General features: G+C 41.2%; 1 protein-coding gene across 8 annotated transcripts in view; it reads right to left on the bottom strand.

Moving 5' to 3' along the window:
* Window positions 1-5018: 5018 nt before the first annotated feature.
* Nsd1 (nuclear receptor binding SET domain protein 1) overlaps window positions 5019-15139 on the bottom strand; it is a 140725-nt gene continuing 130604 nt past the window's right edge. For 7 of the 8 annotated variants that reach the window (XM_076856591.2, XM_076856593.2, XM_076856594.2 and 4 more), the window contains exons 21-23: window positions 10738-10844; window positions 8709-8913; window positions 5019-6942 (exon numbers count right to left, since the gene is read on the bottom strand). In XM_076856591.2, coding sequence (XP_076712706.2) covers window positions 5321-6942; window positions 8709-8913; window positions 10738-10844 — 1934 coding nt within the window. In that variant the 3' untranslated portion in view covers window positions 5019-5320. Of the gene's footprint in view, window positions 6943-7080; window positions 7119-8708; window positions 8914-10737; window positions 10845-15139 lie in introns of all 8 variants that reach the window. The other variant, XM_076856598.2, reaches the window with a different exon arrangement.

The raw sequence follows: 15139 nt of genomic DNA, 5'->3' as shown, positions 1-15139 counted from the left end.
AGTATTGGGTTTTGGAGGTCCAAATATTTCTGAAGTGTCATGTATTAGTGTAAACAGGAGGCATGTACTGTGGCCTATTAGGTATTGGAGGTGAGAAGAGTGTAGGGGCTTTGCCTTCCAGCTCATTCTTTGCCCTTGCTTTCCTGCCTTTAGGCCTTGGCTGAGACCTTGCAGTGCCCAATACCTGTCTCTGAAGAGTTTATAATTAACATGCTCAAACTCATACTCAGAAAGTGCTTTAGTTTCACTTCTCTTTTTAAAACCAATTCCTCAAAATACCCTTCCTTCTTCAGTGATGGAGACTTCCTGTTGAGGGGACTGAAACTAATACCAGACACTCCCAACAAAAGGGAAAGATGCTTAGTCAAGCAGTGGCACCTGGGAGGAAATCCAGACCACTCCCATGAAGTGCCAGGAGGAAGGGCTCCCCTCTGCCATGCCCCTTCCCACCAGGGAACCATCTCTGGGATTGGCTCCTGCTCTCACCCAAAACCAATCCTTTGTCGGGCTGTGTCTCCCCACGGACAATAAAACAAAACACAGGGCAAGGGCCATAAGAGTAAAGTTAAACTTTACTTTACAGTATTTTTTTTTTCTATATACAAAGAATTACAGTACATGTTTATGGGGACTCCTAGCACAGGGCTCCCCTCTTTTTCACTAGGAGTTCACTTCCAGCTGACAATCTGTGGGGGAGTGGGGAAAACAGAGATGGACCTTGGCTGAACCCCCTGCCCCCTCTTCTTAAAAATATAAAGATCTCTTGTCAGCTTGTTTCTTTGCCAAGACCTAGAAAGCTGCTCTTCCATGAGCTTCTGTGTGCTGCATTCATCCACCTTCCACATTCACCTACATGCACACACAGGCAGCACCACCTCGTCCTTAAGACTGCTTGTTCTGCCCGCCATGGAAACCTAACACACCAGGACTCTATTCTGCTCCCTGTTTTTGCCCCTGTCCATGAGGCTGTGCTGAAATCCCAAGTGCTATCCCTAGAGCCCCTCAGTAGCCCAATGTTCTGAAACTCCTGGGAAGGTAGCCCTAGGGAAAGGAGCACAGAAGAGTTTAACATGTGTTGCTTTGCTTATGTTGATAGGAAACATTTCTTCTGAGGTTGTGGATTTCTAATTAAAATAAACTCTTTCCACTTCCTTAAGAAATAATACCCTTAATCTTCATAAGCAATAGAGGTGTTCCCATAAGAGTGGAAGAGGTAGAGGGGCAGAAGGTAATGGAGGGAGACCCCACACCCAGAGCTCTCTACCAACGTGTTCCAGGCAGTGTGGACGGAGGCTATGGACAAGGTGACCCCAGCCCTGAGAAACTCAATGGCCACCTTCATCTGGATACAGGATCTCTTCCACCTCTGGATTGTGCTGGACCACTCCAGGGCTGGGTGCAGGCTTTAATGAGACACTGCCTTCTCCCCTCCCCTCACAGGGCCTCCAAGAAATCTTGCTATGTGAAATCTCTTTCTTTCAAACAGGAACCTGTTTGGATTTCTCAAGTTACCAGTCCTTCAACCCTTGGCAGTGCTTATTTATACCATGAAATTAGCACCATCATTACATTTTTGTGTACAAAGCATTTATCTATTCATACTTCAATTTACACTACAGCAATCTCTGGCCCTGCTGCACTGGCCTAGGAAGTCAGCTGAGAGCGAACTGGCTACAGCCAAAGTTCCTGTAGCAGATACCTAGCTCTAAATGACCTGGAATGTCTAACATACACAAACAGCTCAAATGTTACTCAACAGGAAAAGCGCTTGAGGCAGCTCCTTTCCTACTGTGATCTCAGAAGTTAGGACACTGGGCCCCCTGACCTGATGACAAATCCCATAAGGATGACAATATCCCAAGAAAAGCCTTAAGAGAAAACCCACTTTTATAGGAGCTATGGGTAAAACCCATCAAGTTTAGTGTTTTTCCGATTGCTTTTCACAGAGACGCTGCCAGAACCAAACCTCCTTTCTGCCCTTTGCTTTCACCAGGCAATGTTAGAATACAACCAGGAGTCCAGCTCCAGTGAGCAGACAGTGCCCAGCCAGGGAGAGTTGCTACTACAATTCATGCCCTGACGATAGTGTGGGGTGGAGGATGTGAAGAATAAAATCTTACCATTAATGTCAGAAATGTGGATTTGGTTTAGCAGAGGACTGACACAGTGATTTAAGTTAATGTTGAACTAAATAACTTTAGAGGAAAGCATATTTCTAAAAATATGGATGCTTTTGTAGCAATAATACCTATTTTCTTTTAGAAGGGGGGTTGGCTCCGACATGCGGAGCAAATGAGGCTTTGAATGCAAATTTCAACAGTTTCCATAATTTTTTTTTTTCCTGACGTAACAGGGCTAGGAGAGGTATTAGTTTTCTAGCTACCTATGGAGCATTTCCACCTTTGGCTTGCCCCTTGAAAATACTTCCTGGCTGGGGAGCTTACTCACAGGTAGACTCTCTTGAGCTCCTAGTTTCCAAGCACTTAGCCAAATAACAAACACCAAAATACCATCCTGCACAAGGATCAGAAGTTTCTAAGATAAAAGAGTTCCTTTTAACTGCCAATTCAAACTCCCTTGAAGAAAGGTCTCATTGCAGACTTCCTGAAGCCAAAAATGGGTGTAGGGTCATCCTTTCCCACCTTCATAATGAGTCATTTTCGAGCAGTTTTGTTGACTCTGCTTCTATTGGATAGTGAGTGCTTCCATGATTTCAACTCTCCACTATCACATACATTATCTGTGGGCCCAAAGGCTCAAATTTCTAGTTTCTATTCAACAACCTTAGTCTTTTCAGTAGCCCTGGGCAAAGGCCTGGCTATCCATCAAGAACTGTCCCCTCCAACCAAGTGCATAGCTCAAGTTGTTTTCCCAGGCAGCTCTAGAACCAAGCCTCCAGTGAATAGTGGAGAATGGAAAGAACCAAAACAAAACCAGAAAGTAGCCAAAAGTGGCACAGCCCCTTATCTCTCACTTCCTCCTGTCATGTGAGACATTTCTAGACAGCTGTCAGTCAATTACCTACCAAAGCCTACTTCAGAGAAGCTAGTTTGGGATCAAACTTCTCCACTTAAATTTTTTACATAGCCTGCAAGCCCCCCACCCGCCCAAATTCACAGTTTATTTCATGAAACAGAGAGCTATGGTAATTGAACACATAACATAGTGAAAGGATTTTTTTTGACAGTGCAGTGCAGATATCTTTTTCTGATCACAACTACAGATGACAGGAGAGCAACAGGCACAGGACTGGCACCAAGCAAACCTATTCACACAATCTAAGAGATTAGGAAAGGGGCCTACTAGCTGCAGTTATATATTTATTATTCTCACACATGATAAATACTTAATATAGCGAACTGTAATGTTCTGGGTGAATTTTGTTAAAAATATCTTTTTCATGGTTTAAAATTATTTCAAAGAAAATAATAATATGCTTTACGTTTTCTCTTCCTTTTGAACAAAGATTTTCCTCTTTGATGATGTGGGAAGAGAGGATGAAAGGGGAGAACTAGGCAGGTGGAATTCAGAGGAGATTCTGAGGTCTCAGTGAAGTGCAGGGATAGGCCCCTAAATTTGGGACAGCCCTGCCCGGCCGCATCCCTCTGCCTGAGTTCAAGTGTCTCAATCCCAGAGACAGACTTTGGGAAATAAAAGTAGATTCTATTTTCAATCTTTATATAAAGCGCAAATGCTTCTATAACTATTATTCCTTCCCCTTGGAAGTGATGGGAATTCAGTAAGAACTTAGGAGAAGGAAACTGGGACAAAATACAGAATCCTGTTCAGAGTGTAAAAGTCATTAACTGAGACAGAAAGGCTGGGAGACATTTGGGCCAGAAGATGGCCTGTTGGCTAAAGCTGCTGGCTGAGTTGGCAAAGCAGAGAGGTAAACATGTTTGGTCTAGGGACAAAGGTGGGGTGGGTGATTGAGAGGAAACTAGCCAAACAGCATTTCCTGTTGGCAGTCAGTGAGCTGGGTGAATGATAGGGCAGGGTAGCACCAACAGATTTCCCAGCCCTTGGGCCCCAGCTCAGGGCAGCAGTAACAGATAATCAGCAGTTATGAGGAGTCATCTCTTAGACTGGACATTGCTCCACACAACACATCTCTCCAGTCTTAGGGAAGGATTCTGGCTTGCCTTGAGCTAAGTCAGCAGGCAGGTGATCTCAATAGAGAGCACAGCAATTCTCAGGGAGGTGAAGAACTAGCTCCCTCAATTCAGTTAGGTGGGCAAAGGACCAGGAGAGAAATAATTTTCCATCAGCATCTGGCACCCTTCCTAAAGCTGGTATGTCTAGACAAGAGCTTGCCAGAAATTCCCTATGTCCACTGCCCGAGACTGAAATCTGAAAGCACCTGAGTGTTTGAGGAAATGGGAATAGGGTGGGTTTATGTAAAAGGAGAAAAACTGGTAGAAAGAAAGGTAAGCTTGCCAATTGCCTAATTCCACTGCTGGAAAGCTACATTCTCATAGTCAAGCTCCCTCTACTAGCTAGCTGCTGCTCCAAGTACAAGTCTTCAGACTTTGCACAATGTAGACAGAAGCAGCATAGATGTGCCAGCCAACAGTCCTCTTTGGCCTTGATACAGTAACCTTCTGCCTATAGAGGAGAGCTTTGAAGATACATGCATGTACATACATGCATGCATGTCCCAACCAGGAGATACTTGCTCACCATAGCCACAAAGAACATTTAAAAATGAGCATGGAAACCCAGGGCCCCTCAGTATTTCCTACTGTTTCCTGGTCAAAAGTTCTTGAAAGCAGCCTGGAAACCCAGGCAGACAAAGTTAGGCTCTCATGGATCAAGTCTTATGTATCTCTGTATCACTCATCAGTGACTAGCCCTGGCCTAGCACATATGAATGCTCAGGGTGTGGCCACTGATTTGAATGAACATCAGTTCCTCCCACGGGTTCTAAGGGTATCTTCCACAGAGCTCTGTTGGGCTGGGGAATAGCTCCAAGAGCCCATTAAACTTTCCAACTTGACCAGCGGAATTGAATTCCATGCTTGACTCCAAAGTGGACTTTTTATTTTAAGTTGACCATGTGTAAAAGTTGGGGGCCAAGAGACTCAAGTCTGTCTGTCTCCTTGGCTGGAGCCAACTGGATTTCCATACATGGTTCACATAACCATAAGCCCCCACTGGCTAATGTCACAAGAGTTCTGAGTGTTGGGATATAAGGAAAGAATAACAGTGGAAAAGTGTTGGGTAGGTCTGTTTTTCAAGGGGCAAAAAGAAGAAACAAAGATTCCCCTCTCCAAATGGTACCCTGGGGGCAGCTTGTAAGGTCATATAACATTTACTGGTATTATTTCTGTTCTGACTCTGCACACTTGTGATTGGAAGGAGCCTGATTAAGAGCTGGAAGTGTATTTTGCTCTGGTTTGGGGTCTTGCCCTCTTCCAAGGGACCAGCAAGTCTGTGCCAATGTCTGTGTGCTTCCAGCAGACCAGCAAGACTGCGCCAACGTCTGTCCAGCCACTATGGGCCAGAGCCCTGCCCCTGATGAAGTTTTTCCCAGGGACCAAGGACTCTGTTCTGTGGTTGCCAACTTCTTCTCCTCAGTGGGGAGGGAGGCTAGGGCCTTCCCAAGAGACCTGAAGGACTGCCCACTCTTGGCAGCAAATCCAGGTAGTTGCTGACCTCCGGCCATCTGTTTCACCAGGCCTGGTGCTTGACTGGGAGGCCCTGGGGTCTGCTCAGCCCCTGCAGGAACTCTTCCTGAGGCCTGAGTTGCTGGCTCATATAAAAAAGCCTTGGCAGGAGGCTGAGAAAGAAGTCTGGCCTGGGTGAGTGATTTAACAGCTTGCCAGGGGTGCTCTGAAGGGAGTGCTGTTTTCCCAGATGGTTGGAGAAGAGGGTCTGACACACTGCCTTTATCCAGAGCTCGAGGCATATGCCCCAGACCTTTGCTGGCAGACCATGAGCTGGACTCCAATGCAGGCACCTTCTCCTCAGCCTGTGGTGTGATCTCATGAGGAGAAGTAGCCCGCTCCTTCTGGCGAGGAGTTAAGTCTATGAGATCCATCACTAAAGCAGCTCTGTTTTTTGACTGAGTATTCTGGTCCACAGGCCTCAGTGCTTTTTCTTTAGCTACCAGGGTCTGCACCACAGCCGATAGTACTTTCTCAGGAGGTGGAAGTCTCTGGGACAAAGAGGCATGGGATTTGTCTGGGGGCCTGTCGAAAGTTGGGGGTTTAGGACTACTGGTGACTAGCAGTCTGTCTGTCGGTGGAAGTCTCAGGCCAGCTGGGGCTGGGGCTTTCTCCAGTGAATGGGGCCTTGGGCTGGCAGCACCTATGGATTTATCCAGCCTTGGGTCAGCTGTTCCCAGAGGTCTTTCCAGAGGTTGGGACCTGACTGAGGGTGAGGAGCTTGGGCTGGTCACTGGAGAGGGTTTGTCAGATAGCAGAGATCTTGGTCCTTCCACTGCTGGTGGTCTGTCCAGTGGTCTCTGGCTGGATACCAAGGACTGGGATTTGGTCCCTGATCCAGCAAGGTCTCTGACCCTATCTAAAAGCTGGGAGCTGGAGTCAGTTCTCTCCAGAGGTCTTTCAGATAGCACTGGCCTCTGACAAGTCCCTGCCAAAGCTTTTTTGGAGAGTGGCAGCGTCTGATGGGCATCAGCAGGTGGCTTATCTGACATCTTGGGCCCCTGAGCAGCCATTTCTGATGATTGCTCTGCCAGGCGTGAGCTGGGGCTTGGAGGCATCGGCACTGGGGGAGGCACATACTCACGGATCTCCCCAGGTTCCAGAGGGTTGGGCCCACAGGGGTCATGTTCAGTACAAGACAGACGCCCATCAAGTTTGGAAATGAAGAGCATCCCTTCCCGATGCTGCTTGCAAAAAGAGCTGGGGCACATCTCACAGAAGGAGGCTGCTTCTTTCCCACAGACGTCACATTGGTGCCAAGGGCACTCCCACTTCCCTGAAAACACAGGAGTGAACAAAAGCTTAGGGAAAAGAGATGCATGTGAGATGGGCTGTGGCCCCGGGACTGGTACACAGGAGTGACTGCAAAGCCTCCTTCAAACTGCCAGCTCTTCAGGGAATTCATGCCACTCACCTGCCATCACTCCTTCCCCAGAATTTCAGCTTCCTCTTCTGCACAAAACAATACATAAAATAACAGCAATGTATCAAGGTTGAGCAACTAAGCAGCAACTAAATACAAGCAGGAGTAAATCCATATCTCTAAGACTATTTCCAACAAGGAGAAAAAGAAAAAATAAAAAAACCCAACCAAACCCCAAAGCTCTTCTTAGACATTGTGTTTAGATATTACTTTCATTGTTTTGCAAAATCCACATGTCTAAACAGCTTAAAAATATTCAACTCCAAGAGGAACATCACAGCTATTTATATTCCTGCTTATTTAACAGAAATAGGAAAAAGATATACAGATGCAAAAAAAAAAAAAAAAAAATGGAAGTACACTTACCTTTGTTAAATCTAAGTCTTGAAACTAACACAAAACTTAGGTCTGTGTTGTCTTAATGGCAAGTAGAAAAGATTCAAAGCTAACCTGAGCTTCCATCTATACTTATCCCCATTTCATGAAACCTGAGAGACTTGACTATGGACAGTGTTCCAGCCCCCAAATAAACTGTGCTACTAGACTTCACTGTTAGCACACAGGCAAAATCAGTTCTATCACAGCCTGTGCTGTTACCACCGTGAGTAACTGACTCTGAAACAATTCCCCATTTCCATGTCCTAACACTAATAGGTCAATGCTATGGCCTTGCCCGCATACTACCTCAGTTTCTATTATTACCCCTGGCAAATATATATTAAAGGAAAGCCAATTCAGGAGTTTGCTCCTCTCGCTTCCACCCCAAAGTTCTCTACTTTTCTCGTACTTCTTGGAAGCAAGCCAATAGTCATGTATAACTGCTTCATCATAGAATGGCTCTCTACTGGTCTCTCTCTTTGGACCTTTAAAATAGTCAACATGTCTAAATCCCTTAAATTCTCAAACACCAAATCACTGCCCAAAGGTTATTAACTTCTCCAACCATAAATTCCTGGGTAAGGCATTTGCCTGAGCAGCTTTATCACATTAACTGTTAATCAAAATTTTTTTCAAGGAAAAAGTCTTTTTCATAAGGAAGAAGGACCCTAGTAAGGGTGAGTGGGGCATAAACTGGCTAAAAGGATGTCATGTCATCTCATTGAGTGCAACAACACAAAGGCTCTACTTTGTCTTAATCTTTCTTTTTCTGGAAAGATTATATGACTTAGTGGCTTTGAAGTCAGAAAACCTGCCTTTCCACTCAGCTCCTTCATCCCTAACTTTCTTTTCTTTGTTGGTGCTGGGGATCAAGTCAGGGGCTTGTATGTGCTAGGTAAGAGCTCTTCTATTGAACCATACTCCCAGCCCGCCTTCATTATTTGAAACATGTCATCTCACCAAATGTAAATCTGTTTCATCATGCTCATTATGAGAAGAAAACCAACTGTAAATGGAAGTAAAGTATTTGACCCATAGCCACATTCTGTTCCCTTCTCTATAGCCTAGGATTCTAAGACTTTGTTGTCACATATTTCCAGAATGAGAACATGGACCACAAACCTAAGCACTTTACACAAACAAACCAAATGGCACTTTGTTGTACATTAAAGCAACTGGCATCAAACTCTGAGAATTCTAGCAGAGAACAAACAAAACTACGAATGGACTCTTGTACCAACCTGCTGGTCTCTTGGTCAGATTAAGACAGTCTGCATGGTAAACTTTTGGACAGCCTGGTTTCTTGCAGGAGACGAGCTGACCAGCATCCCCACAGCTGAAACATTCATCTTCTCGTTCCTTAGTGATTTCACCCTGGCTCCTGCGCTTCCCCTGTTGCTTCTTCTTGAATTTCTTTGATTTTTCTTCTGTAGCAATAGGTTGATTCTAGAGATCAGAGAATGAACAATCAGCATTCTGTCAATAACTTGGTTATATCATCGTGAATAGGTTAACTATATACTCTGAGCCTCAGTCTCTACTCTGGGAAGATGGTTCTCAAAAACTGTTTCAAAGATTAGAGAAAATGCAGGAAAGGCAACTGGCACATCAGATACAAGATATTGGGTAGTATTAATTTCTACTTTTGTTATCACCAACTCTTTTCACTTGAATGAAATAAGAGAAAAATGTGCTTCTTTATGTTAACATATAAGACCCCAGTCTAATGTGTCATTTCTATGCTTGTCTAATTTCAAAGCTAAAGACTTCTCTCTGTGAGTTCATACACATTGCTAAACTTATTTAACAAATCACTGAACATTATGTCAAGAAGGCACAGAAAACTAATTATGATCTTTGCCCTCATCAAGGTTAAGTCAAATTGGGTTAATGCCTACAACTCCCCAACAACTAGCAGTTTTCCTGTTTGTTCCCTGGAGTCAGGGCTGTCATCACATAATTCATCTTAGTCTAGAAACATACAGGACCAATCAACAAGGCTTAATCAAGGTCCACTCTATTCTATGTATTAAATAGCCCACAGTGATTCCCATTTCTCATCTTGTGCTCTGGCATGTCTCTCACTGGTTTACAACTGAAATGCTCTCTTACAGAGACCTTGAAGATATAGAAACTTGATAGTGTTTACTGTGAAATAAAATGAATTACTACCTTAATTTATGGGACACAAAACAGCTGACATTTTAAAAACAGTACTACCTAAGGAACAAATTAACCAAAACCCAAAATGAAACCCAATACAATATAGAGATGATTTTCCTTATTTAATAAGACAGAATATTTGGGGCTGGGGTTGTGGCTCAGCGGTAGAGTGCTCGCCTAGCACATGTGAGGCCCTGGGTTTGATCCTCAGCACCACGTAAAAATAAATAAATAAAGATATTGTGTCCAACTAAAAAATAAATATTAAAAAAAAAAGAATATTCACGGATCTTCCTTATCCTGTAATTGATCAAAATGATTTACATTCTTATTGTTTTCTATGCTAATATACATTTTTTCATCCTAATAATGGGTTTCTTTATAAGAACTAGAAAATACATAATGGGAATTACCCAATTGGAGTAACCATATAGTCAGCTTTGCATCAAAATTAAACATCATTTTCACTACATTGTTACTTAGGATAGAGAAATCCTGAAGCATCCACATGTTCACCTATTATGATCAGTCCATTATATAAAAAATTAATGACTATAAATGATCATTAAGAAGACTATGTAACAAAAAGGAAAATTTGAAAATAGCATTTAAGAAAAGAGGATAAAGACTTTTAAATAATCCTTAATGGTTAGAGAATTGTAATTTCCAAAAAAAAAAAAAAAAAAAACAAAACAGGAAGTGACCACAAAAGAATGTTTTTTTTAAGGATGGAACTGGGGTGCGCGGGTTGAACTCAGGGGCACTCAACCACCGAGCCATACCCCAACCCTATTTTGTATTTTATTTAGAGACAGGGTCTCACTGAATTGCTTAATGCATCGTTTTTGCTGAGGCAGGCTTTTAACTCTTGATCCTCCTGCCTCAGCCTCCTGAGCAGCTGGGCTTATAGGTTGCATCATCTACATACAGCACAATAATGTTTTTATACTTAGTTAAAATGGCAAGGTTAAGTCTACTACTTTTACCTATTCTACTGTTTTGTAATATAATCTTAAAATTCCACTACAGATTCTTTGGTGTCTTTACTAAGAAAGAGAGAGAGTTATACCAGAGAATTGAAGTAATAACTTAATCTGGAGGTGGTACCTTTGGTCTGACACCCAAGAAGCCACTGCAGTTTGGGGCTCCACATTTGCAAACAGTCTTTCCGTTCCCAAGACATTCTAAGTTGTAATTGAAGGTAAGTTCAGTGCCTGCATAGAAGACCATTAAAATATTAATGATTAATATCTATGGTTTTAATTATTTCTTATTAATTACAAAAGACATTAACTTTCAAGAGATCATGAACAGGATTTTAAAAAGAATTAACTAACTCACTACATTAATACATTTTAATAATATAACATTATTAGTAAATACATTATAGAAGGGGAAAACTTTAGTAGCTTAACAAATACTGAAAATCACCTTTACTAGAGAAGTATTAATTATCTCAAGTTTTTCTCTTTCTCTTGTTTTGCCAACTACTCAGATAACAAAATTTTTAACTCAATACCAAAACCAAATACAAGAAAAACAACTTAATTCTGTACTGATATGCCAGACACTGGGATTATAAGTATAAAAAAAATGCCTGCTAGTATGTGCCCTGGTAATTGTAACTCACAGGCGAGGCACTTTAGTACACAGTAAAGACTGGCTGTACATTCCAGTTATGCCAAAACCAGGCTGGGTCATCTGAACCCCGAGTAGCTACCCCTCTCTTTTTTGGATATGCTAGGAATTAGAAGGCAAATAAAACATTCAAATACAGTCTAAGCACTTAATGAAAGCAAGTTAGGATTAGGCCTAAAAAATAAGAATTTTTCTCCCCTTGAGGCAGGGTCTTGCTAAACTGCCCAGGGTGACATAGAACTTTCATCCCTCCTGCCTTAGCCTCTGGTTAGATGGATTATAAGCATGTGCCATAACACCAGGCAAATTGTTTCTTTATTGAGTTGGGCAAAATATAAACCACTTGACTCGTATTTAGGGGCCATATAGTAGAAATAATACAATCATCTGTGTGTGGGTCACGGCTTAATCATCACAGTCACAACAGGGATGGTTTTCCATCTCAGGTCTGCTTATGAACTTACTGGACTAAATGTTGGGTGATTTACTTAAACTACTAGTGAAAAATTAATCAGAGGGAGAAAATTTTTTTGCAGTGCTAGAGAATCAAACCCAGGTTCTCGTGCATGTTAGGCAAACACTCTACCACTAAGCCACACTCATCTAGATTCTATAATGGATCTTTTGCAGATCTGATGTGTTTATGAGGCAATTCCACCTTTTAGACAAGTGTAAGATAGCAGGATATTAGGCACAACTTGCAGCTCACTGAACATACACCGTGTAACCAATCACACAAAATCAAAGAAACTAAATCAGAAGGTATCAAAAGTCACAAAGGAAACACTGATATAACTATAGCAAGGAATCCAATATTGAATAACCTTTGAAGGATCTGGCAAAGGGTACCAGGGGAGAGAAATAAAGATGGCATACATGAAAAAACAGAGTAAAATACAGATCCATGAAGGGTCTGAAAAGTTGGATGAGAAGTCCTGACTATGTCTACCCAGTTCTCAGCTCTGACACACCCTTAGCCTCAAACCTATCACATTAGGTCTAATTTTCCCTATTTAATCTGTGCAGACTAGATCCAAGAGGATAGGAACAATATATCTATGCAGAGAGAACGTGGAAAAATTTGTAGCTAGACACAGTAGACAAGGTCATCCCCTTGAACAGAGTGAATAGGGTAGACAAAAAGAGAAAGAAAAAGGATTTGTGGGGAGAGGGATCATATCCAAGAATCTAAGTCTGCTTTCTGGTGCCAATAACTATACCGCAGACTATAAGTTATACAGAAGGGAGGCTGACTTGGGTTCAGAGTTCTGATGCAAGATTGAGGCTCAGCATATGACAACCTTACTTACTGGCAGAGTCCGAGGCATTGCAGGATATCACATAGTAAGAGACAGGGATAATAGCTATAAATCTTCTGGTGCTTTCCTTCTTCTTATAAAAAGACACCAGTATTCAATTATGTCCGCTCCACCCTGATAAACACATTTAAATCTAAACACCATCCAAGGTATCATATTTGGATTAAGTCATCTACCCTCTAATACTTCATCATAATGGGTATTAAATTAAAACATGAGTTTTAGAGGGAACAAACCATACTGGCAAACAACACAGTAATAACAGTTTTGGGGTAAAATCTCAGCTACTCAGGAGATTGAGAAGGGAGGATAACAAGCAATGTCAAAATAAACTTAATGAGACTCAGCCCCTAAATTTTCTTTCTTATCCCTTCATTTTCTTTATTTTTAGGTGGTGCTAAGGATGAAACCAGTGCCTCACATGTGCTAGGAAAGCACTCCACTACTGAATTACAAGGCAAACCCCTCAAATCTTAAAATCTGAAAACTGGGGGTTGAAGCTGTAGCTCAGTGGTAGAGCACTTGCATTACAAGTATGAGACACTGGGTTCAAAGACACGGTGTCCATCTACAACTAAAAAAAAAAAAATATATATATATATATATATGTGTGTATATATATATATATATATATATATATATATATAAAATCTGAAAACTGTGAGAACTATTCAAATTCTAAAAAGTATAAGAAAGAATGCATGTTTCTATCTGTAAAGAGTGAGAAAAGGGAAGTCCAAAAGATTTAAAAATCAATAAAACATATTTTCCTAAATGAACAGTGTAACTCCACACTACATTCAACCAAAAGAATGGAATCCTAATTAGAATTATTTATACTCCATGTATATATGTCAAAATATATTCTACTGTCATATATATCTAAAAAGAACAAATACAAAAACCTCAAAACACAGAACAAGAGCTGATCAAATGGCTTTTTAATTCTTTTATCTTGATGAATGCTTCTCTTTTTTTGTAATATTATTGTATTTTTTACATATTTCATTTGCTTTTATTTATATGGTGCTGGATATCAAACCCAGTGCCTCACATATGCTAGGCAAGCATTCTACCATCAGCTACAGCCCCAGTCCTGATCAATGCTTCTTGACTGAGGTCTTTAACAATTGGCAAAGGGAGTCCCAACTATTGCTCCATGATACTCATGGGATTTCTGCTGGACTATACTACTGTCAATTATAAAATGCCTAGGTGAGTCCCATCTCAGTTTGAGTATAAGACAGAGATCTTCAACTATCTTACTTCTATTCCTATGAAAAATTCATTTGGAAAAAAAAATGCATGAAATCTTATATATTACAAATTCACAAAACACTATGTTCAAATATTTTAAAAACTATCCAATTTGAAGGGTATCATATGCATAGGTCACTTTATTTTTTAAACCATCAAAACCTTGAAGCATAGGTTAGGTTCTTCTAATTTAAGGAAAATATAACTTTTTTATATAACAATTTAGCTATTATCAGATTTACTCTCAATTCAAATAAAGGTGTTAAGGCTGGGAATATATCTCAGTTGGTAGAGTGCCTGTCTCGCATGCACAAGGCCCTGTTTCAATCCCAGCACCTCAAAAACCAAACAACAACAACAACAAAAAAAATCAAATAAATATATTCATAATTGTCACAATTATAACTATCTCACTTATGCATTCAAACATGACAGGTCTGTTTTTAAAAATATTTTTTAGTTGTAAATGGACACAATACCTTTATTTTATTTATTTATTTTTATGTGGTGCTGAGGATTGAACCCAGGGCCTCACACATACTAGGCGGGCACTCTGCCACTGAACCACCATTGCAGCCTGATAAGTCTGCTTTAAAAAACCTTAGGGACAGGGGCTAAAAATGTAGCTCAGTGGTAGAGTGTTTGCTTTCCAATGTTTGAGACACTTCTGTCATCCCCAGCACCAGAAAAAAAAAAAAATCAGGAGAGAAATGATTTACAGTAGATGGGGTAGAGAGAGAAGATGGGAGGGGAGGGGAGGGAGGATAGTAGAGGATAGGAAAGGTAGCAGAATACAACAGTTACTATTATGGTTTTATGTAAAAATGTGGATGTGTAACCGATGTGATTCTGCAATCTTTGTAATGTTTTGAATAACCAATAAAAAATAAAAATTTAAAAAAAAAAAGGGGGAAGAAGGCGGGGAGACATTTATTTATAACTCACAGATTCGGGTGGATGAAAGGTAAATATTTGGTTTGAATCATGGGAAAATGGCAACTGTGGAAGAGAAGGTTAAAAAAAGACCTGGAGAGCTGGAGTTTCCAAGACTCATTTGCAGGGAGTTCACATCAAAGTTAAAGTCTGGGAATTTATTTCTTTAATAAAACCATCCAGGCTCACCCTTAAAGACATGGTAGGTGAAACCACTGAGTCACAATAGGACAAGTACTGTGTGGTTTCATTTACATGAAATTCCTAGAGACGTCCAATTCAGAGATAGAATGGTGGTTGCCAGGGGTTGTGGGGAGAGAACAGAACAGAAAAAGTGTTTCAGTTGGGGAAGACTAAAGAGT

This window comes from Callospermophilus lateralis, chromosome 5 (genome assembly GCF_048772815.1).
Source record: "Callospermophilus lateralis isolate mCalLat2 chromosome 5, mCalLat2.hap1, whole genome shotgun sequence".
Taxonomy (NCBI): Eukaryota; Metazoa; Chordata; class Mammalia; order Rodentia; family Sciuridae; genus Callospermophilus; species Callospermophilus lateralis.
Note: the sequence above shows the minus strand (reverse complement) of the source record. Positions and strands in the feature narration are given on the sequence as shown.